Genomic DNA, 21,789 nt, shown 5'->3' on the forward strand with positions numbered 1-21,789 from the left:
GATGTCGGTCGGGGTGTGGTGCGCGTCGCTGGGGAAGAATTTCCGTTCCAGCTGAGCGAGATGGAAAAGTCGTTGATTGCTGCTGGAGGTCTGGCGGAGGCATTCAAGAAGTTTGGAAAGGGTGTGTTCGATGCCCTGTGCCAGCAGAGAGTGCCGACTCATAAGCCGTCCGTGAGAGATATTGAATCGGTAGTGAGTTAGTCGTAATCATCTCTACTCTCAGTCATATCGAAGAGAACAAGAAGATAGTAGTCTGACCATTGACATGATTGACGAAACTTCGTGACGGCCAAGTTTTGACACTCTCTGAAAGGCCAATGAAAGTGACAACAAGCCCTCCTGACTTGATACCAAAGCAAAGGGTGAGGTGTGCAAGCTTTGTCCAGGTATCCCCAATCACTTCATGATAGTACTCGTCCTCATCTTTAATTTCATACATTTCTCCATCTCCATCTTCCGCTTCAATTTCAATCATACCACTCAATAAGAGACCCACAATTTATCATCAACAGTCGGTAATTCAAAGCTCACGTTGAACCACTATTAGCTAGTAGTCCAACACTAGCTGCTGTTCTTTTAATATTAAGTTTATACGGTTTAAGCTGATATATCCCGTGTTTGGTTTCCACGTACGCGTCACAAAATTTTCCATCCAGAGCTCCGGTTGGGTCCCCGACGAGACGAAACCCAAGGACATGGAGCATGACGTGCGCCCGAATGATATGCATATGTTTCGTTCATGGAATGAGATCACAGGACTCATACTCGGTAGGTTTTCGAGGATATCTTCAGTCACAGCAGCAGCCCCATGCACGTCCCTGGCGGGAGCTTAGGGTAATGAACCAAGCAACCAACCGAGAACAGAACGCATTTCAAGTGAAGCCGAGAAGCGAGGCAATTAGCTCACTGAGAAACGTCTCGCACACACGTACCCCGTTCCGATGAATGTCGAAATGCTACAACACGTGGTAGACCAGACAAAGCTGAAAGTCTGCGGCATGCCATGTGGCAGCACTCCTGGATGGCTATTTGACAAAACAGCCGTTGGACAGTGGAGTGTGCGAGTACCATCGAAAAACAGAGTTTTCCGGCGGCGAGGAACAAGAGATATAAAGTGTGAGGTGTCTATCCAACTTCACGCATGGCACGAGCATTCGCCCACGCATCGGACCGGCCTTCAAACAATGCTCGCAGGCATGGTACCAAGTACGACCGCCGTCCTGATTTCCTTGGCCACACTTGCAGCCGCGTCTGTGGAATCACCATGGCTGTCCCCCAAACCCCCAATGGGTTTCAACAACTGGTCTCGCTTCCAGTGCGCCCTGAATGAATCTCTCTTCACCCAGACCGCCGACGCCATGCTCTCACGCGGCCTTCTCGCAGCGGGCTATGATCGACTCAATCTCGACGACTGCTGGGCCTTGCATTCCCGCGCCGCAGATGGTTCGCTGCAGTGGGACCCTGTCAAATTCCCTCACGGGATCCCGTGGCTTTCAGACTATCTGAAGCAGCGCGGATTCAAACTGGGCATCTACGGCGACTCGGGGAACAAGACCTGCGGCGGATACCCCGGGAGCTTGGGGTACGAGGCGTTGGACGCGAAGACCTTTAGCGACTGGGGGGTCGACTTTTTGAAACTGGACGCGTGCAACATGCCCTCAACCACGGGTGCGAAATACGACGAGTCGACCTACGCGCCCATCTTCGAGAACTGGCACAATGTCCTCATAGCGCTACCGACCCCTCTCGTCTTCTCCGAGTCTGCCCCGGCGTATTTCTCCCGCGAAGCGAATCTCAGCGACTGGCATCGAGTGATGTCCTGGGTGCCGGCGTATGGTGAACTGGCACGTCACAGCGCCGACATCGTCAACTTTGCCACCACCGGTGGCGGCGGCAGCGCCTGGGAGAGCGTCATGTACAACTACGGCGTGAACACGATGCTGGCGCGATATCAACGAGCCGGATTCGTCAACGACCCGGATTTTCTCATCCCGGACCATCCGGGACTGACCATGGATGAGAAACGCAGCCAGGTCGCGCTGTGGGCAAGTCTGGGTGCGCCACTGATCATCAGCGCGTGGATTCCCGGATTGAGCGAGGATGAGATGGATTTGTTGACAAACACGCGGATCATAGCTGTAGATCAAGACACTTTGGGTCTGCAGGCGACGTTGGTGAGTCAGGATGGCGAATGGGACGTGTTGACGCGGAGCCTAAGTGGCGGGGAGCGGTTACTTACCATCTTGAACCGCGGTGAAAGCATGAGCAGCCACCAGGTCGACCTCGAGAGAGTAGGGCTGTCCTCCGCTGACAATTGCACGTACAGTGTGCAAGAGTTGTGGGGGGGTGGAATCAGCCAGGCCACGGGGCACGTGGAGGTCGGCCACGTACCGGCACATGGGACCGCCATGTTGAAAATCGCGTCAGACGATACCACGTGCATGACGACGATACCGACAGGGATGGTCTTCAACACGCCGTCCGGCAATTGCCTGACCAACAACGGCCTGGGGCTTCTCACGGTGTCGCCGTGTAATGCTGCCGATGGACAAGTTTGGCAGGTCCATCCCGACGGAAGCCTCAACACTCTGTCGCACAAGACCGAATGCCTGACGAATGCAGGAAATCAGTCTCTGAGTCTGTCGACCTGTGAGCCGGGCGTCGCGGCACAGCAGTGGGTGAGCCATGTGTCGGGAAATCTGGTGAGCCTGATTTCTGGCGAGTGCCTCACAATTGGTGGTGCCGGCGCTGGGAGGAGAAATGTCCCGACACTGGCCGTGTGCCTTGACGAGATGAATGAGCAGATATTCGGGCTACCGAGTGGGGTCAATATCGTAAGCTGAAGTCTTACGTGATTGTACTGTAGACGATCGTGGTTTGGCAAGAGAGCCACGAATAATAGACAAGACACGTAGAGTACCCACCATGGTAGTTTGGACCATGGTACATAAGAGACCGGCGTTGGAAAAGGGGTCCGACACGCACCCGAAATAGGAAAATCTAGAGACAAAAAAATTCATGAGAAGACGTAAAGAATTCCGAGAAATTATGCATAAGATACGTAATTGAACTGTTCATCTATGGTACTCTACGAACAAAGTATTTACTTGGTACAAATTGGGTATTCGGGCCAAGTCGTGTCATCAAATTAAGCACTAATATACTCGGTATACAAGACTATATCACGTAATATGGAGAAATGCTTAGGTCCTTAGTGATACTGTAGGGAGAAAGACAGGTGGTCTTTCCCAGCATGCTGTGATTGTATGATGAATGCGCGTGGGGTGTGAGTGCCTCTTCCTCCTAAAGAATCGCAGCCACTCGAGCGATATAATGAATACAATCAAGGAGGGTCTTAATTTGCCGGCAAGACGACACTTGGCTCGGCTACTTTCGTCGCAACAAACCTGATTCGTTACTTCAATCTTGTGCGTTGTCATTTACCTGGTCAACATACGGGGAGTTGGCGGGTGACATCTGATCGTGATACTTTGATCAACTTCCCGTGGCATTCTGACCAAGAAAAAAATGATGCTATCAAAACCAAAACTACTTGAAAAACCAAGTCGATACTCTCCTGGCGACCGCCACCACTCTTTTGTCCACGCGGCTGAAATAATCGGCGCAGGCGAAAACGAGGACGTGCGCCAGGATCATCCCTGGGACGTGACCCCAAAAGCCATCCCCAAATAACTGGACACGAACACGAGGGTTGTACCATTGTCGAAGGACCATGATGAGGATGATCGGGTGCATGGCGTAGATCCCGAAACTTAGGTCCCCCACGTACTGACTGAAAGGGGTGTTCAAAGGAGTACGCAGAACAGGATAAGTGTCGAGGGCGAGGACCAACAAAAACCCGCCGATCCCCAAATAAAAATAGTCGTGAGCTCCCCGGTTGTCGGCGTACTGTGAAGGGGGAAGGCTGTGGAGGAACTTCCAAGGGAAATCTCCTAGGATCCCAAGGTTGTCACCTCCGGAGTTGGGTTGACCAAGCAAAATCAAACCGGCGACGAGCATGGCGATGGATAAAATCTTTGATCTGTGGCTTTGAGACGGATGTGTTGCGGTCGTAAAACTATCATCCGAGGCTTCGTGTAAAGGACAAGGTCCGGTGGTGTCGGTGGTGGAAGTCGACGAGTTGGACGGCATACGTAGTTGAACGTACCCCCCGGATCTTCGAGGGGAGTGTTGCTGCCCCTGGTCCTGTTCTCTGGACAATGAAAAATCCGCAACGGCCATGCCCATCAAGAATTGAGCCACGTAAAGTTTGGTCCAAAAGTAACACGCACCGACCGCCAGCCAAGTCAAGGCCGCTCGTTTGCGATAACCCATCATGCAAGTGGCCAGGAGAAAAAGAAACAAAACCATGCTGCCCCTGATCTCGACGGGGATGGTCCACATTGGTCCCAGGTATTCATTCTGCAGAGTTCCGGCCCAGAAATACCCGTCCACCTCGACAAACGGGTTCATGAACCAGATCAACCGACCGAACCAGTCTCCTATTTGTTCCCACAAGGTGTTTTTCCCAAGTCGGTCGTCGCTGTACCCTCCGTCCCAACCCAGGCAGACCAATACCCCGGCGATGGCCAAGGCAAAGATGGTCGAACCCCACAGACGCATACCTCGACGGAAGGTCGAACTGGCCAGACTCGTCAGTAGTTTCTCGTGGTCGTGGTGGTCGTGGTGGTTGTGTTGATTGCGATGATGGCGATGTGCTAGCCCGAGAAGACGATAACTCAGGACGTAACCGGAAATGACAAAGAACAAGGCCACCATGGATTTCGCGGCGACCACGACGGAAAGGATGGGTTGACGAGTGACGGAGAAGTGGAATTCGTCCCAACCGTGGGCCAGAAACACAATCCAGGCGGCGTAACCTCGAAGCGCATCGAGATATGCCGTCGGGGGTAGAGTGTCGGTTTGCTGTTCGCCATTACCACTACCATGGACGAGGCGTCCTTGGAATAACGTCTTTGGACTGCAGAACCGAGGTAGGTAACCAGAGATGACGCGTCTGGAGGATGAAGAAGATTCGAATTGGAATCGATCTCGGAGAGCTTGGAGTGACGTGAGCTTGAATGACATGCTTGATTCTGTTGTTGTTTTCAAGACCGATTCGATCATTTTGGCCGCCGCTTGGTCGGCAGAAGAACGAGTGAACAAAACGGTTGGTAAATGCTGTAGTATGTGTGTTGTCGCGAATTTCAAGAGTCACATTGACATGACATTAGCAACGGTCTCTCGAGCGCATATGGACTGTAGGGCTCTGAGACATTCTCCTAAAGAGAGCGGGTAAGGAAAAGGGTATCGCTGCACACACTTGGTACAGTGTAGCTCTACATTTGCAACTGCACAGCAAGTTGAGAAAAGAGAGAAAGAAAGAAAAAGCCTCGAAAGCCATTATCCCTTGGATCAAATGTCCAACGTCTAATGTCCGTCCAAAGGGTGTGTGTTGTGTCGCCCCGTGGCATGCATGACAGGGCACGCGTTTTCCCTTGAGCAAGGGATGTCCCGGACGTATTGTGAAGGAGTACGACAAGTACAACAACGGTCTAGGTAATATTGTAGGTACAATATTACGTGGAGAGCACGGTGTATCTGGGATCTGTGTGTAAGTTTGTTGTTGTATGTGGTCTAGAACGCACCGATCTTGTCAATTCTGACACTTTCAACACCCTTTGCACATAACTAGATTAGCGGCACCTGCCGTTCGTCCAAATACCTTTGATCTCAGGTCATAATTGTCCCTTGCATACGGGGTAAAATACCTACCTAGTGAAAAGGGAGGACAACGTTCTGTCAGTCTTCAGATATTTTTGGCTGACGATTTAGAAGTGGGGAACTAAGCCCAATGAGGAACATATTGCCTCTCAGTCGACGTGTTTGACATGTCGAATCTGACGAAGCAGAAAGTTGCACAAATTTTAAGTGATGGTGTAGACTAGTGACACAATGTGGCATGGTGTCAAGCCAAAAACCCCCCTTTTTTCTAATTATCTTCCATTGACTAGAGAAATTGAAAGAGCGAGAGGAGCAGATAGATAGACAGAAAAACCGAGGTGGAAAGGTCGGCTTCGACGGCGTACCTGGGGGTAGTGAGAGTGGATTCGATTATTGGGTCGTAAAGATTCATATTGATATTCATTACGGAGTATTCCATCCCAGAAACATGGATATTCAAGACTCGGCACTCCCCCATCAAGTCACAGTCACGCTCCTCGTAAAAATGCTTGGTCCAACTTCCTCCTACAAAGATCAAGCCAAAGCACCCATAGGATCCCAGAGTGGAAGTACCTTTGGCTTCTGGTCCAAAACATCTTTAATCTCTTTAGTCACGTACGATGGATCAACAACGACTTGATACACGAACTCGTCCATCCATTCATCCGTCATGACAAAGTAACCCTTCTCGCCCGCCGAATCACCCCAGCTGTTCATCACTCTCCACCTGACGCTCTTGCCTCCTTCGACCTGTACGGCCGTCAGGACCATGGCGTGTGTCATGGCGCTCTCCCCCGCCCGCAAGCGTTGACTCTTGCTCAAGCCCAAGTTAATGTTGAACGCGAGACCATAATCGTACAGGTTTGGATCCATGACTCCAGAGCTGGAGTTGCTGAATTTGCCAACGTCGCTGCCAAAGAACACGGGCAAGCCGGCCTTGAGCATCGCAATCGCCGCCTTTTTCATGGTCGCCATGTCGACATTCACATACGTAACCCCGCGACCACCAACGACGTTGCCCAGTCGATCGACGGTCAGTAATTGATTGTAGTTGTTGCGCGGGTCGTTGACCAGACTGAAGAGCTCACTCACGTTCGCACCTAGTGTTCGAACGAGCGAGGGTGAGGACATGTCTTTTGCGAATTCCAATGGTGTCTTGGTCACACTGTGGTACTTGTCATTCGCGTCATAGTATTCCCATGTGAATGTCTCATCGGGCTTGGGTGGTGGGCCAAGCATGAGGGTCAAGATGCCGTGGATTTCTTGCATCATCTTCGCCTTGACGGACACGAGTTCTGCTTCTTTATTTGGTCTGGTCTTGTCGCTTGCGGCCTTGCATTTGGCCACCATGTTTCGGAGGATAAGGCCGTCTTCTCTCAGCTTCGTCGTGATGATCGAGCTCATAGAGCCCGAGTTCATGGCGTTATAAGAGTCAGGGTATAGTTTCTGCGGGACCAGGCCGTACTTTGACACCAGATTCGCAGCCATGTCCCATTGTCCTCCATCGTTAACGGGCGCGGACAGCAATTCTTGAATCAGTCTGCTCTCGAGATCTTCGTCCGCGGTGTCGATAATCTGCTCGAGGAAATAGTTGGCTTTCTCGAGTTTGTCCCAGAAGAACAAGTACGACTGGGACAATTCAAACTCTTTCAGGTTATATTTCTTCATGATAGGCACGCGGAGGACATTGGTCGTCGCAAAGAGCCAGCATCGGCCGCTTGATCTTTGATTTGTAACAGGCGATCCTTCAAAAGGGATCTTGATGTTGAAGGTCTGTGTATCGGCGAGCGTCGATACTTTGTTCGAGACAATCGTTCGCACATCGTTGGACAAGAGTGCATTCAGCGCGAGGCGGTTCTTGGGGTCTGAGAGGAGGTGTTTCTCCCAGTTCGTGGTGGTACTGAGGGACAGGCGTGGGTCGGTCGAGTGCGTCGATGGGATCCCCTTTTCATGCGACACATGGACATATGAGTGTTCTTGTTCGTCGAGGAGGTCTACACGGCGAATGCTGCGAATTTGCTGAGTGAGTGCCTCGATGACTGCATCGTCCTGAGCACTGCGGGCACGCGGCCGCGGGCCAGCGCGGGAGGATTGGGCGTTTCCCATGATGAGGGAGGGATGACCGTAAGCCGTGGGGAGGATTGTAAGATGTAGGTGAGGATGCGGAGAGTTTTGGTCGGGAGTAAACTATACGGTGCGATCTGAGAGATGAGGTGGCTGATATCCCGTACAACGAAGCACGAATACTCGACGTCGCAGGCAGATGTGGAGGGGGTTGTTGATAAGAGAGTAAAGAGAGGCCTCGAAGCCACTATCGGCGGGTCTCACACTGATACGGACCACGCTATTCTGTTTCGGGAAACACAGCCATGGTCCTCAAGTTCATGTACTCCATTACGAGGCTCCGGTTTTCGGATCAGTCAAATTGTTTGAATGTTTCATTGCATCTAGGATAACTACCTAGGTAACATTGATGGATACCATTCTGTCTTTGAATCAGGCTCGCAATCACTCCTAGTAAAGATCAACCAGGTGCAAGTCTTCAGCACGAATCCGCGATCAATAGCCCACTTGGCCGGCTCTAGTCTTCTCTCACCATGTACCCAGAAGAGGTCAATCTGAATTTCTCATCACTTTCTGGCTCTCGCGCCCCAACCAACTTGCAAACCATGAGAAGGGGGCCAACATTCATCTCCTCATTTCAGGTTAGTACCAACTGGTTTCTCCCTGAGCACCTCCTGCCCAGTCATCCTTAGTTGGAGTTCCAGCCCGACCAATCAGTAGAAGCGTTGCCATTTTCGTTTTTGGTGCTACCGGGATTTTCTTTGAAGAGATTGCGACTCTCCCAAGTCTAGGGCGTACCAACAGTCCAGTTGTCGTCCCAGTTGTAACTAGGCCACGTTGGTCTTGGAGTAGGTGTGGTGATAGCTGTTGGTCGATTCCACAGGCCATTGAAGTTTTGTGGCTTGATACCTTGAGTGTAATCGACCGGGAGAAATCCGGGGATGCCGTATGGAACAGCTTGGGGAATTGGGCTGTGGAAGGGGACTGGAACAGGCACATACATTGGTCGAGTCTTCCATCCAGAGGGCTGAGCACCAAAGTCGCCTTGAGCGCCTGGCGCAACCGGTCGTTGCATATTCTGTGCATCGTTTGTCGGAATGTCGCGCTTCGGCTCGAAACCTGGGTCGGCGCTCTGGTTGAGATTGAGACCACCAACGCTGGAGTGTAGGTCTTGCGCTGGCACCTTGCTTGCTGACTGGGTCTTTGCTTCGATGGTTGGTGTTTCATCGTGAGGTGTTGCTGCCATAGCCGGCGAATCCCACGTTGTATCCCACGACTCAGGCCACGGCGTATTGAGGTGCTGCATAGATCGCTCTGAGGAAAGTGGTGTCATGATGTTCCAGAGTGTATCAGGACTTTCGATCGGCTCCGAGGTTGACAACGGTGAGTGCGCACTGGTGACCCGAGACGGTGGTCGTGAATGACGGTCGTTTGGAGCTGCAGAAGGAGCATCATCATTCATGGAAGGTTCAGGATCGAGATGCGATGTTTTGACTTGTGAGGTAGATCCATTGACGGCGCCAAAGTCATCGTCAATCAGTTCAGCCTCTTCTGTTCGATGTTAGTGACAGGTTCGGGAATTTTTTATCCATTTGATGACTCACCAAGTTGCACAGTCTCCGGTTCCGCAGCAATGTCCTTATTTTTCACCGAGTCGCGTATGATGTGATGGCATAGAGCCTTGCAATTGCGGACGGGGTTGGCCGGGAACATAGGATGTCCTCCGTAGTTTCGGGTAATGGCATAGGCAAAGGAAAGCGCTGCCTGATTGCAGATGGAGATGCAAGGATACCAGACTTCAGGTTTCGCTGATTGTTCTAGCCAAAAAGCGATGTGCTGACTGATGTACTGTCTGAAACACGAGTCCTTTGACCACTCATGATCGAAAAGAGCGCGCATGAATTGGGGGCTTGGAATCGAGGCCTCGTCTGGATTGAAGTATCCCTCAAGATTGTCGGCGGCCAAGAGAATCAAGGTGCGGATCTCATAATGTTCAGCGAAACACAGCACATCCCACCAGAAGGAGTCAGGAGGCTGGTCCTCAGAGGTCAGGTATCCAGCGAGATTGAATGGCAGGCAACCAGAGTAGAGCCAATCATAGAAGAGTTGAAAGATGCCGGCCTCTTCGTCATGCATTTCGAGGATCAACTCGCTGTTGTAGGAGCTCTTATTGAATCTGACCGTGATGCCCTTACAGACGGAATCCTGTTCGACACCTTTACCGCTGTGCCACTGCACGATAATCTGATGAAAGGCCTGGGAAGTTGCAGCGAAGAGGCTCTCGTGGATTTTGAAAGTTTGTTGATTGTTGCCAACGAAAACCTCGACCATTGTAGTGCCATGACCCAATCGAGGTGGGGCAACCGATGCAAGGTCCATTCTGGCTGATCTTGAGGATGGACAGTAGCAGACGAGATGGAGGAAATGAAGCAAATAATGAGGAAAGAGGAGATGAGGTCAAGTATCAGGAGAAGAGGAGACATAGTTATAAGATATGGTATAGGATGATGTGGGATGGTGTGCGTCATCAGTAGTGAGCGTGAATGTGAGCGTGAGTGAGAACGTGAAGATGAGAACGTGAAGATGAGAACGTGAAGATGAGAACGTGAAGATGAGAACGTGAAGATGAGAACGTGAAGATGGGAGAAAGTAAGAAGAGAAGTGGAGTGAAGTGAAGTGAAGTGTGAGTCTTATATTGACAAAAGTGCAAGGCACGTGCGGAATGGCGACACAGGTCCTATGCAATGAACTCCGTTTGAGATCGATAAGCATTAGCATCGCCTTGTGGTCACGGCAAGTAATCGCAACTGAAGCGACTGTGATAGATCGGCGAAGCGAAATAGACAAGTAGAGCAATGAGGATGCCCATAGCAGACTGTGGATGTAAACCAAATGAGAGCCAGCGTCTAAGACAATCTGGATATTATGTTACCTTTATCACCTTTTCGGACACTGTGCCAACAGTTCACTGAAAATACAGGATGAAAGAAACCACCTCAAGGCTGAAGACGGAGTGTTGTGACAACATCCATCAACAGCCGACAACAAACCAAAACTGCATCAACAAACAAAAAACCTCGGACTTGTCGCGCATCCTGCCGTTTGCTCTATGGATAAGTCATCTGTGACGGAGGGCTGTATGGCAGATCCGTCTTAGGATTGATACCTGCACCGGGTGTAAGGGAGATTGCACGGACGGTTTCTGGGATGGAGCTTACCGGTGTTTCTGACGACCGACTCCTTCTCCTCCTGGATCAATGCACAGCATGTACAGCAGCACGAGGTACAGAAATCACCAAAGCTGCCACCTTCGATGCCATGCCTCTCCCGTATGGAAGTGCGGTTGATGCACTGGAGAATGCATTGAGCTCCGAAGCAAGACAACATGTACCATGCGCAGCACTGTGGGAGTTAGCAGGACCAACGCTTGGGAGCAGCTGGAAAACTTACCGATCCGTTCACTGCACTGGCGTCCGGATCACCATGATCACGGGCATAAGTCCTGCCGTAGAGAAAGCAAGGACACCAGTATCCCATACAGCCTGGAATGACTTTGTTAGTCTCGTGATCGGCTTAGCTGGATGCCTCGGAAGACGAACAGGTTCCAAATGGAGAGCAGCAGTCAAACAACCCAAATGTCCACGACCCATGGCTGCCAGCGGAGTGTGAGTACTGGTGAGACTCGTCAGGATGTTGATGAGGCTGATAGGACGGCTGCTGGTGATGCTCTTGAAGAGCGGCATTGGGTGGATATTGAGGCGGAGAATTGTTGGGATATCCCTGGGCCTGCTTTTCAGTGCCCATCGGCTGCTGATTGTACTGCTGCTGCTGATCCATTGTTCCTTGAAAGGGTGTGAAAGAGCACCTGGGGGATTGGTACAGCCTGAACGTGGGAATGTAAGGAAGGACGGGGTCAAAGGGTCAAAGGGTCAAAGGGTCAAAGAATGTGTTTACTCGTACCAACACCGAGGGAGGGAAAGTGACAAGACAGAAAAAGTGGCACTGGGGAAGAAGGAAAAGAAAAGTCTGTGCGGTCAGATATATCGAGGAGCACAAGCACTGTTCGTTCTCATTCAGGTGGTGATCAAAGCTTCTCCGGCTGCTGATTCTATATTTGGGGGCGACAATGCATCATACTTTTCGTATTCGGACGAATGCATGGGCTGACGGTCTCAACGGTCGCATTTTATGGTCCGAAAGGGAAGCACGAAACCTGGATCGAGCTTCTCCCGAAAAAGCCCATCGTCTTTGCAGCCCTGTTGTGCCTCACAAGGCTCCAGATGGAGATGGCGTGTTGTTATTGGAGGCCACAGTCTGAATTGTAGATCAGCTGAAGTCGCGCTACGAGAAAGCCCTGAACCCTGCATGAAAATAGCGGCAAAGAGATTTCCGTCACGTCCATTTGAAACCATCGTGGAGGCTTGAACATTGCAATTATGGAGATTTGTATGGTTTCGTTGCCATCCAGGAGGAACTTCTCTATTTAGAACCCCACAGCCCTTTCTCTACAGTATCTCAATAATAAGAACATGGTGTACGGAGTAAGCACAAGGACATCGTTTTCAGGCTTCCCAAGAGAGATGTGTCTAACCATGAGCAACAAAGAACAGTGAGAAGTCACCAATATTATGATTCGTACTGTTCATCAGGTACTTGTACCAATTCTGCTCACGGGCAACAAACCGCCCCATTGTGACACTTCTCCGAGGGCGTGTGGCGGCTCTGGGCACTCTGGGCACTCTGGGCTCCCTGGTCTTCCCCTGGCATCACCAGAAACATCTGCACAACCTCGCCTTGTGGTGATTCAGCTCATCTCGTGTCCGTGAAGTCGCAGGATCATGTTTTGCTTGGGGCCTGCTACATCCAACGTGTCTCGACCCCAGCCTCTCCAGGTCCTTAGGCCTCCCAAAAAGTCAATGAGAATAATCTTCCTTGCCAAGATGATACTGTAATGTACCACACTCAGTCTGGTAATGATGGGACTTGTTCGGGCAGGCCCATCATAGTTTCGCCCAAGAATCATCACACCAACGATAGACATTTGATCTTGCATGTACCGCAAATCCAAGCCTCAGGCTCCTCCTGGATCTTACATAACAATCTGGACCAAAGAAAATGAGCTTTCCACTGTCCGTTGTTTGTACGGACTGCCGACTTTCTTGGGTTGCTGGGGACAGCAGAGTTGGGTTTCCAGCATTCTGCAGGTATGCTCTTTATGGCATTTAGCCTGCGCGGCCTGAGTAGGGAGTAGGCGGAAGCTGGTGGGGATGCCCATGTGTCTCTGAGCAGCACTCTTGCGCACATTCGTCGGCCTTCATTTCGATTTTGTGCCATTCATCTTGACCTTCGTCCCTTTGGTGGACTTGCCTTTTTTCGCCCGCTGATATTCGTTACGCATCGTGTCGAATATCTTCTGAATCTTGGCTTCACCTTCGTCGCCTGGAAATCTGTCTTCCAACTCTTCTACGATCAGTGACAACATCTGTCGATAATCTGGCTCTTCCGCGGCATCTTCTCCAGCTCCCTCGCCGTCAACATCCATGCCGTCGCCGGCCTCGACTGACTTCTGTGTAGATTGAGCTGTAGGCAGGCCGACTCCCAGGTTGATCAGGTTGAAGACCTCGGTCTTGGTCAAACCAAACGCCTTCAATTTAGGGACTACCGTCTTAACAAAACTTTCGGGCGCAGGAAAGTCCTTGATATATGGGACCGTAGTCGTCACGTAATGTTCAAACTGTGAATCATTGTCAGTCTCTTTATCGCGCTACTCCAAGTACATGGCCATACATCATCCCGAACTCGCTGGTACTCTTTGGTATTCACCGACGAGTACGACCCAACTTTCTTCGGTTGCGGTCGGGGTGGGTTGCTGGCGAGGAAATGGTGGACTTCCGAGATAGTGAGAAGGGCAGCTTGAGGATCGAGAACCTATTATGAATCGTGTTAAGACTCTACAGTCGAGAACAACAAGCAAGGATCTGCTGCACAGACTGACCTTCATGTTGATGATTCAGAAAAGGCACTGCTGGCGCTTGGAGGATGCCGCGGTCTTCAGGGAATACCAGACCGTTCACGTCAAGGGATTTGAACTGACACGAGTGCAAAGAATAAACAGGGAGTCACATCCGCCATCGTATTCAGATGTATATCATGAGTGGTCAGCTGGAAGACAGTACGAGTACCTACTGTACATGATTTCCAACCGTGAATGCGGAGTGAAGCCAGAAAATTATTCTGCCAGGAGAGTATTGGGGGGCAGCAGCGGGCGGTGAGAGAGAAATGCCGAATGCCAAATACTATCTACGGAGGACACGATTAAATAAACACATACTGTATATACCCAGGGACGAGGCGACAAAATTGCTACAGATGATTACCTTGGGAGAACAATAAATCGTAAGTCACAATGGGTTTATCTTTTTTGAACTGCATGACAGCGTATTGATGCCAGCTACCAACCACCTTAGTAGATACATTTTCTCGTGACTCTCGTGCCATTCGCCTACGACTCCAGCCCGGACGCCTTGCAATCGAAAATGCCAGAAAAGAAAGAAAACGAAAGAAAAGAAACGAAGCCGTCAGAGCCGAGTCGCTCATGCCTTGTCTTTTCTCTTCTTCTTCTTGTCCGACTTGACTGGCTCGCTTTCTTCCTCTGATCGCTTCCGCTTCTTAGTCCCGTCAATTTCCCCATTTGCTGCGGCGGCTGCTTGCTTCTCTGCAGCCTTTTTGGCCTTCTTGATGTCCTTCTTCGAGATAGCCACCGGCTTGCCGTCTTGGAATTCGATCTCTCCTCTTTCCAGCTTGCGCTTGTATCTTTCGACACTCAGGCCGCACGAGGCAGCGAGCGTTTCGATCTTGGTCTCGTCACTCTCGCCCTTGCCTTCCTTCTTGGCTGATTTTCGAGCTGCTTTTTCAGCGTGCCGTCTTTCTTTCTCAGCTTTCTTCGCGCTCTTCTTTCCATCTACACCATTGATGGCAGCCGCTTCAGCAGCGTCTATGGGTTCATCAGGTTGAGAGTCGGATTCGTCACCGTCGACTTCACCGTCCTCCATTACTGTGTCTGAAGGCAGTTCCTGTATGAGCTTCTTCTCCTTCTGCTTCTTGTCCTTCTTGCTCTGTTTGGCTGGAGCCTCGTCACCAGCAAGACCATCAGCATCAGGATTGTATTTCCGAGCCTCTTTAATTTCCCATTTCTGAGGCTGGGAAGTGCCAGGAACACCATTGGGGCCGATCGCAACACCTCTCGGCTTGATGGGCTTGCCTTCCATGGCCGCCAACTTGCGCTCGAGGTTTGCACGTGCTTCGATTCCGAGTTGAGCTTTCTCGTCTTCAGGGATGTTCGCCTCATCCTCGCCCCAATCTTGGAGCGCATCAACTCTGAGACCAAGTGCAGCTTTGGCGGCAAGGACTCGAGCCATTTTACCTTTATTCTTGCCCGAAGCTTGTCCAATGAGGGATGCATGATAAATGAGACCATATTTGGGGGTGTCATGTTTGGTTTTCAGTGCTCTAAAGAGAGCTTTTTCGGCACCCAAAATCTGCAAAGTACTGGCAGGGCTCTTTGAAAGATTAAGCAGACTTCCGGCGTGCGCGATGAGTCGTGCGCCAACCAATTCACCGACAAGAGTTGTGAGATTGGGAGCAATAGCGGTCATTCGAGCAGTCAAGTAGCTGGCTAGTTGCGTTCGGTATTCCGTGAAGTGTACCACTTGTTCAGCAAGACTTTGTATGTTCTCGAGATCCTCCTCCGTGATTTCAGTACCCATAGACCTGTCCGCGGCGGCCTTGACTGCTGCTTCGATCTCCTCGGGTAGGATTTCTGCCAGGTCGGCTTTCTCCCAATTCGTGCGCATTCCCATCTTCAATACGACTTTGGCGTAGGCGAGGTTGTCGTTCAAGATCTTGGCCATTTCTGGGAAATGCCAGCCATACCACTCCTTCACCCTCATTGCATATGTGTTCAACTCTTTATCCAGGTCATCCAACAGACCAATAGCCTGTACTATCATCACATCGATCTTGTCCGGGGAAAACTTCAGCTTGTGACGAGCGAGCGAATGTGAGAGACCCAAGGACATCGTCTTAACATCTTCGGGCATGAGTCCGGGGATCAGGGAGGGCAGGTGTTCTCGAATGGCTCGATAGAGGTCGGCGGTCGTCGAATCAGCGACTGCTTTGATGTCGAGACCAGGGAGCTTTCCAATAGCGTTGCCCAGCTTGGGGTCTGCCACAGCCAAAGAAATCTTCTTTTCATCTTTGAGAGAATCAAGTAGCGACGAAAGCTTGGGAGTGACTTTGCCTTCCACAAGAGCCGCTGCCTCCTCTAACGCCGCAGCAGCACTGTCGAATTTCTGAAACTCCTTCAACTTGAGTTCAGAGGTTACACTTTCAACACCAGTCAACTCAGAAGCAAGATCATCCCGCTTGAGTAATTTCTTGTCCTTGGCCTTGAGCAAGGCGTAACCGGCGGCCGTTTCGGTAAGGATAAGAAGAGTCATTGTCGATATGGTGCGCCTTTTGCGCGAACAATAAGGGTGGAAGGATATACAAGAAAATGGTCTGGTGAACGAACATCTCTCTTCTCAGTCTCCAAAAAATCATTCATCTTGAGCTGCTTTTTTCCAGACCCACTTTATGCCAAGAATTGTATTGGGAATGTTTGCCGAGCGGGCGCAGCTTGAACTTGGGGACAGACGGGGTGCTTCTATTCGCCTGCCTGGCTTCACGACGACATTGCGTGCATCCGCAGAATCACAGTCTGCCGCTACTCTCTCGACATTGTCCGAGCTGCTGCTAGATTCCAAGCCTTTCGAAGTGGATTGCACGAGTTAACAGCTACATCAACATGGAGGGTATGTATACTGTAGCATCTTATGTTCAAGTGACTAACGAAGCACTGAAGGGTTATTGTTCAATGTCAATGGTGGTTATCTCGAAGGAGTCGTGCGTGGATATCGAAATACCTTACTTACAAGCACAAACTACGGCAATGTAGGTTGCTCGATGTAGCCCTCAGCACTTGATGTTGACCCGGAATAGCTCACGCAATGCGATACTATCGACGATGTCAAGACACAACTAGGCCCAGCCTATGGCGAAACACTCTCATCCTTACCTCCGAACCCTTCTACATCTGCCCTCGCAACCAAGACAACGGAGAAACTTGTCGCAGACTTTAGATACCTACAAGGCCAAGCGACGGGGTCATTATCGAAATTCATGGAATACCTCACATACTCCTACATGATCGACAATGTAGCGCTCCTCATCACCGGCACACTTCACGAAAGAGACACAAAGGAACTCCTCGAGAGATGTCATCCGCTGGGTTGGTTCGAGACGATGCCGGTCCTTTGCGTGGCGACAAATATTGAAGAATTGTACAACTCTGTTCTCATCGAGACCCCATTGGCTCCATACTTCAAAGGGAGCCTCAGCCACCAAGACTTGGATGAGCTCAACATTGAAATCGTCAGGAACACCCTCTATAAGAACTACCTAGAAGATTTCTACAACTTCGTCAATAATGACCCTGAGATGGCCCTCACACCCACTGGCGAGATCATGTCTGAAATCCTAGAGTTCGAGGCAGACCGACGGGCCATCAACATCACTATCAACTCCTTTGGCACAGAGCTGACCAAGGATCAACGCAAAAAACTCTATCCTGAGTTCGGCAAGTTATATCCTGAGGGTATGTTGATGCTCTCCAGAGCCGATGACCTAGAGGGTGTTGGTCTTGCTGTGAGTGGAGTGGGCGATTACAAGAGGTTCTTTGACGAAGTTGGCTTCAACCAAGGTGGTACTGGTGGTGGCAATATGTCAGGAGGCATGGGAGGTGACTCGAAATCTCTAGAAGATATGTTCTACCAAAAGGAGATGGAACTATCAAAGATGGTTTTCACGAGACAATTTACTCATGCAGTCATATATGCGTGGGTCAAGCTGAGAGAACAGGCATGTCATTGATGACCCAGGTGTCTAGCAGGACTAACATCTTCCAGGAAATCCGCAACATCACCTGGATCGCTGAATGCATCGCACAGAATCAAAAAGAGCGTATAGGCAACTATATCAGTGTGTTCTGAGCAGAGTTCCGCCGGCGGACATCACATTTGTTTATGTGGATAGCGAGGCGTTCTGTTTTGGTAGATCTCAGACTCAATGGAGAGCCAGGTTTGTACCGGAGAGCTGAAAGACCCAGCATCATCAGTATATAGCACTCTCGGGGAAACATCCTCCTTCTCCGACTTTATTGGAAGATATCGACAGAGTTGCAACACGAATGAATCGTCTCGGCGCCTTTGAGGGCCTGAAGCAGACTGTCGCCCATTTTGGTCTTTCCGTTCACGATCGTGGTTGCCCATTCTCAGGTCGACCATGTTATCTTTTGGTTTTTTTTGATGAACTCGACCATGGCCTTCTCTTACTACTCTATGCTACCATCTCTAAATACGGCATTCATTACGATCATCTGTGGCTCATTATTGTCAGTCTCACTGTCACATTTATTTCACTGCCTTTTGGTGGTTCGCGTCATTTATGCTTTTCCTATTGTCCTGGTGCATCCACATTCAACAATTGTTGCTGATTTGATATCGACCAGTTTCTTCCCCAGATGTCACCCATCTTTCCTCTGTCATTCACATTGTCGTATTGGTGTACCAAACTTTGTCCAACTCCACCGCACAGCCTTGTGAACAATGGATGCAACCTGCCAAAGTCTGCTCTCAAAGCCCGGAGTTATAACGCCGTGTGGGATGTCATTCCTGGTAAACACTCGAGATACGTCGGATTCGATGACAATGGAGGAAGGAATTAAGAAGATGGAGGGAGGAAGCGATCGACCTGGTTTCGAGTTCAAGAAGCCTCTATTTCCTGCTTCAGCCATAAGGCGAGCAAAACCTACACGCGCCAGGCAGAGGGGACATTTGGTTACCATACGAAGCAACTCCCCAGTTGCATCTCATCGATATCTTTTCTCATATCCCCCAAAAGCGGCTACCGACTGCACCGACCCTAATCATCTTCAAGCGGTTGCATGGTTGGCCGGAGATGGTGTAAAGAAGCATCCAGACTCGAACCACCGCGCACCTGTCAACGCTAACATCGAAAATAAAACAGTATCAGTTCTCAGTCAGTACGAGGCAAATCCGGAAACTGGTGTAGAGGTATTATTTGATCACCCCCTAGGTTTTCAGGAATTTGACACTGACCTTGACTTTGGTTTAAAAGGCTCTCGGTCTTTTTGGTGCTGGTGCTGGCCGCAGGGTTGCGCTTAAACGCCAGTGCATTCTGCCCACCTGCAGATCTCGCAGGGTACGCAAAGCCACAGAGCTGAGGACTAGCGAGAAGAAGCCCAAACAAATCAAGGACCACGGTGGACTTTTGAGGGCCTTGAGGAGGCGTCTGGAAAAGACCTCGTATCCGGATCCAGCAAATACGCACGTCCGAGTCACTCCCCGTGCTAATCCGGGTACTGAGATCTACGACGTTTACGCTCGGGCATTTGGTAGTTGGGATGATGCCATGTGTGAGAATATCTCAGGGTACAAGGACGACACAGACAAAAGAAGCTGGTATTCTACGCGGGACAGTGAAAAATGCGGCTCCTGGAAAAGGTGTGCACTCTGTGAGGAAAGTGTCAAGCCCGACGACGTGCCACTTACTTTTACTCTCGAGAAGAGTTATGAAGAATGGATTCGCAGGTGCGCATCTGTCGCTGCATGAGATGGGTCTGTTCTATGTTGGATACTTCTCGGTTTCTTTCGGGTCACTACCCTATAGAGGCCTAGAATTGGAGAGGAAACGTCTCGAGGCTCTACGGAGGATGAAAAGAGAAGGGCATTGCAATGGCAGCCTTGGGGGCTTTTTCTTTTTCACAGGTGGAGTCATTCTCGTTCGGCCAGTGAGATGAAATTGAATACTTGCCACGTAGTAGCTATATAGCAGCTACGGAGGTATGATGAATATAAATGTTAATGGCTCGTTCAATATGTACTCGTAGTATGAGTTTGTTGCTATTCTGTTCGATCTTGTCCTTGGAAAATATCTCTCAGATATCCGCGGTGATCCTTCGTCGACATGTGGTGTGGTTCTAAAATGAACCAGAAAAATAACGCCAAACTAGTGAATGGCCAATGACCAATGAACACCAAAACCATTCAAGCATATCGACACTCGAGGATTTCTTTGGCTGAATGCATCCGTGACTCCCTCGTCTATACCGAGCCGGGTAATCATGTAAGTTATCGCATGAGTGGCTTTGGATATCAAGTGTTTTTGACAGACAAAGCCGTTGACAAAACTAGACCCGACTTTCAAACCCGCTGTAGAGGTGCGTATCCGGCACCATTGACCTCTTCAGATGATACGAAAGTTGGGTCGTTGTTCTTCTTCTTTTCTTGTTTTTGGTCTTTGCGCACTTGTTTGGCCTCCCTCTTGGCCTCCTTCTTCGCCACCTTTTTCTCCCTTTTGGCCCTCTTCCTTGCCTTGTCCTGTCGCCCGAAGTCACTCCTCGCGCCCCGTAGGACCTTCCCGGGGTTCCAGACGTTGAGGACGACGGTGGCGACGAACATGGGGGTGGCGTCGAAGACGTAACCAAACCACTCGTGCGTGACGGCCGGGCTGTTTTCCCCCTGCGCGAACTCGGCCAAGCGGTAGGCGTTGCGGATGATGACCAGAAACATGACGGCGTAGAGGGCGACGAGGAGTCTTTTGGCCAGAGTGGGAGAGGGGTACGGAGCGTACGGTTCGTCGTCCAGCGGATCGTTCTTGGGCCACGCAGCGGCGGTGGCATTTTCTTCTTCGTCAAAGGGGGAGATGCCCGTGTACGGTTGATTTTGAAAGAGCTGCCGTGGCTGCGTCGTCGTCGAGTCTTGTTGTCTCTTGAGATTCAGTTGGAACCTGACCGCGAGCGAGGTGAAAACCACAAGAAACCCGAGTTGCACACCGACTCCGGCCATGTAAATGTTCATCCCCAATCTTTGTACGTGCGCACTCGCGTCGGGCCCGGCCATGACACCACCTATGGCCTGGATGAAAAACGCGGTGATGTCGAAAATCACAAACATTCGGGTGATGCTGCGGGCGGGAACCTTGAACACGCTGTCGGACCTCAAGAAGAAATGTATCATCCGTCCCAACAGCATGTAAATGTAAGCGTTGATCCAGAGAGGTGCGAGGAGGACGAGGAGTTGTTGGACGGTGTACAAGGTCTCGTTGAGTTGGTGGTAGACGGCCAGGGTTCGTACGACGTACCCCCCGGTTTCCCATGCGGCTCCCATGATGAGGACCGTGGCGAAAGCTTTGCGGTAGCGGATCGCCTGAGCTATGTGGGTGGTCGTGGTGATACCAAACAGCACAGCAAAGATGACTGCGGCGGCCAAAGATGGACAATAGGCAAAGTAGAAATTGTCCCCTGTACCGGCGTGACACGTTATGGAAGGCATTTGGTCTAGGGTCAGGAGGAAGGAGGATGAGGATGAGGATGAGGATGAGAAAGGGTGTTGGACTTTTGCTTTCGCTTTTTCAGAGATGATGTCGTTGTCGTTCGAGTTGCAGTTATTCACACAAAACAGAACAAAAAAGAGGTGGCGAACTTATCACTTTACATACCTGTGTGTGCACACACACACATATATATGTATATATTCTTTCTCCTAGAAGTCTTCTCTTACCATGTTAGGCCCCCCCTTGCCTTGATACTGTCAATTTCCATCCAAATGTTGTTCCAAAAATGGCTGCCTGATCTTTTGGCCAGGGTAGATACTTGACCAGGTAGAGGTAAGTGCACATGGGGTTTCGAAGGTCTGCGTGAACCGCGTCACGACGAGGCTATGCATGGTATGTTTATTGTCAATACCAGGGATCCAAGAGTGGGCTTGCAGAGGTGGAATCCAAGTCAAAAGTTGTATTTCACATGCGTATGAGGCTCGTATATTCATATGACCCATCCATTTGCTCGTACTCACCAACCCATTTCGAGGACGATGGAGACAA

At 50.5% G+C, this 21,789-nt stretch overlaps 8 protein-coding genes across 8 annotated transcripts; 3 read left to right on the forward strand and 5 right to left on the reverse strand.

Annotated features, from left to right (window-relative positions):
- Positions 1-1,184: 1,184 nt before the first annotated feature.
- On the forward strand, positions 1,185-2,843 carry PV06_10222 (uncharacterized protein; the record flags this gene model as incomplete). Its single annotated transcript, XM_016411751.1, has 1 exon — positions 1,185-2,843. One exon carries the CDS (start codon positions 1,185-1,187, stop codon positions 2,841-2,843), a length of 1,659 nt encoding a protein of 552 aa, XP_016257792.1.
- A 576-nt stretch (positions 2,844-3,419) lies between these two features.
- On the reverse strand, positions 3,420-5,374 carry PV06_10223 (uncharacterized protein). The gene has a single exon (XM_016411752.1). It carries the CDS (start codon positions 5,125-5,127, stop codon positions 3,550-3,552), a length of 1,578 nt encoding a protein of 525 aa, XP_016257793.1. The 5' UTR covers positions 5,128-5,374; the 3' UTR covers positions 3,420-3,549.
- A 740-nt stretch (positions 5,375-6,114) lies between these two features.
- Positions 6,115-8,002, reverse strand: PV06_10224 (uncharacterized protein). The gene has a single exon (XM_016411753.1). It carries the CDS (start codon positions 7,828-7,830, stop codon positions 6,259-6,261), a length of 1,572 nt encoding a protein of 523 aa, XP_016257794.1. The 5' UTR covers positions 7,831-8,002; the 3' UTR covers positions 6,115-6,258.
- A 2,548-nt stretch (positions 8,003-10,550) lies between these two features.
- On the reverse strand, positions 10,551-11,788 carry PV06_10225 (uncharacterized protein). The gene is made up of 4 exons (XM_016411754.1): positions 11,388-11,788; positions 11,239-11,330; positions 11,007-11,190; positions 10,551-10,954 (listed from the first exon to the last, which is right to left on the reverse strand). Exons 1-4 carry the CDS (start codon positions 11,623-11,625, stop codon positions 10,896-10,898), a joined length of 573 nt encoding a protein of 190 aa, XP_016257795.1. The 5' UTR covers positions 11,626-11,788; the 3' UTR covers positions 10,551-10,895.
- Positions 11,789-12,181: 393 nt separating this feature from the next.
- Positions 12,182-13,973, reverse strand: PV06_10226 (uncharacterized protein). The gene is made up of 3 exons (XM_016411755.1): positions 13,784-13,973; positions 13,576-13,716; positions 12,182-13,522 (listed from the first exon to the last, which is right to left on the reverse strand). The coding sequence occupies exons 1-3, from the start codon at positions 13,787-13,789 to the stop codon at positions 13,103-13,105; spliced, it is 567 nt and encodes a 188-aa protein (XP_016257796.1). The 5' UTR covers positions 13,790-13,973; the 3' UTR covers positions 12,182-13,102.
- A 212-nt stretch (positions 13,974-14,185) lies between these two features.
- On the reverse strand, positions 14,186-16,339 carry PV06_10227 (nucleolar protein 58). The gene has a single exon (XM_016411756.1). The coding sequence runs from the start codon at positions 16,284-16,286 to the stop codon at positions 14,382-14,384; it is 1,905 nt and encodes a 634-aa protein (XP_016257797.1). The 5' UTR covers positions 16,287-16,339; the 3' UTR covers positions 14,186-14,381.
- A 294-nt stretch (positions 16,340-16,633) lies between these two features.
- On the forward strand, positions 16,634-17,876 carry PV06_10228 (V-type proton ATPase subunit D; the record flags this gene model as incomplete). The annotated part of the gene is made up of 4 exons (XM_016411757.1): positions 16,634-16,640; positions 16,691-16,779; positions 16,828-17,745; positions 17,793-17,876. The coding sequence occupies 4 exons, from the start codon at positions 16,634-16,636 to the stop codon at positions 17,874-17,876; spliced, it is 1,098 nt and encodes a 365-aa protein (XP_016257798.1).
- A 717-nt stretch (positions 17,877-18,593) lies between these two features.
- PV06_10229 (uncharacterized protein) lies at positions 18,594-19,709 on the forward strand (the record flags this gene model as incomplete). The annotated part of the gene is made up of 2 exons (XM_016411758.1): positions 18,594-18,959; positions 19,024-19,709. The coding sequence occupies 2 exons, from the start codon at positions 18,594-18,596 to the stop codon at positions 19,516-19,518; spliced, it is 861 nt and encodes a 286-aa protein (XP_016257799.1). The 3' UTR covers positions 19,519-19,709.
- Positions 19,710-21,789: the final 2,080 nt, after the last annotated feature.

The sequence above is a fragment of the Exophiala oligosperma genome, assembly GCF_000835515.1.
Source record: "Exophiala oligosperma strain CBS 72588 unplaced genomic scaffold supercont1.12, whole genome shotgun sequence".
Taxonomy (NCBI): Eukaryota; Fungi; Ascomycota; class Eurotiomycetes; order Chaetothyriales; family Herpotrichiellaceae; genus Exophiala; species Exophiala oligosperma.

Excerpts from the sequence above, each read along its gene's own strand:
- PV06_10224 (XM_016411753.1), bottom strand. The coding sequence starts at position 7,830 with ATGGGAAACGCCCAATCCTCCCGCGCTGGCCCGCGGCCGCGTGCCCGC.
- PV06_10227 (XM_016411756.1), bottom strand. The coding sequence starts at position 16,286 with ATGACTCTTCTTATCCTTACCGAAACGGCCGCCGGTTACGCCTTGCTC.
- PV06_10225 (XM_016411754.1), bottom strand. The coding sequence starts at position 11,625 with ATGGATCAGCAGCAGCAGTACAATCAGCAGCCGATGGGCACTGAAAAG. Across the intron at positions 11,191-11,238 it reads CCAGTGCAGTGAACGGATCG|TGCTGCGCATGGTACATGTT; the intron begins GTAAGTTTTCCA and ends TAACTCCCACAG. Across the intron at positions 10,955-11,006 it reads GTCGGTCGTCAGAAACACCG|GTATCAATCCTAAGACGGAT; the intron begins GTAAGCTCCATC and ends CACCCGGTGCAG.
- PV06_10223 (XM_016411752.1), bottom strand. The coding sequence starts at position 5,127 with ATGATCGAATCGGTCTTGAAAACAACAACAGAATCAAGCATGTCATTC.
- PV06_10226 (XM_016411755.1), bottom strand. Across the intron at positions 13,523-13,575 it reads ACCAGCGAGTTCGGGATGAT|TTTGAACATTACGTGACGAC; the intron begins GTATGGCCATGT and ends AATGATTCACAG.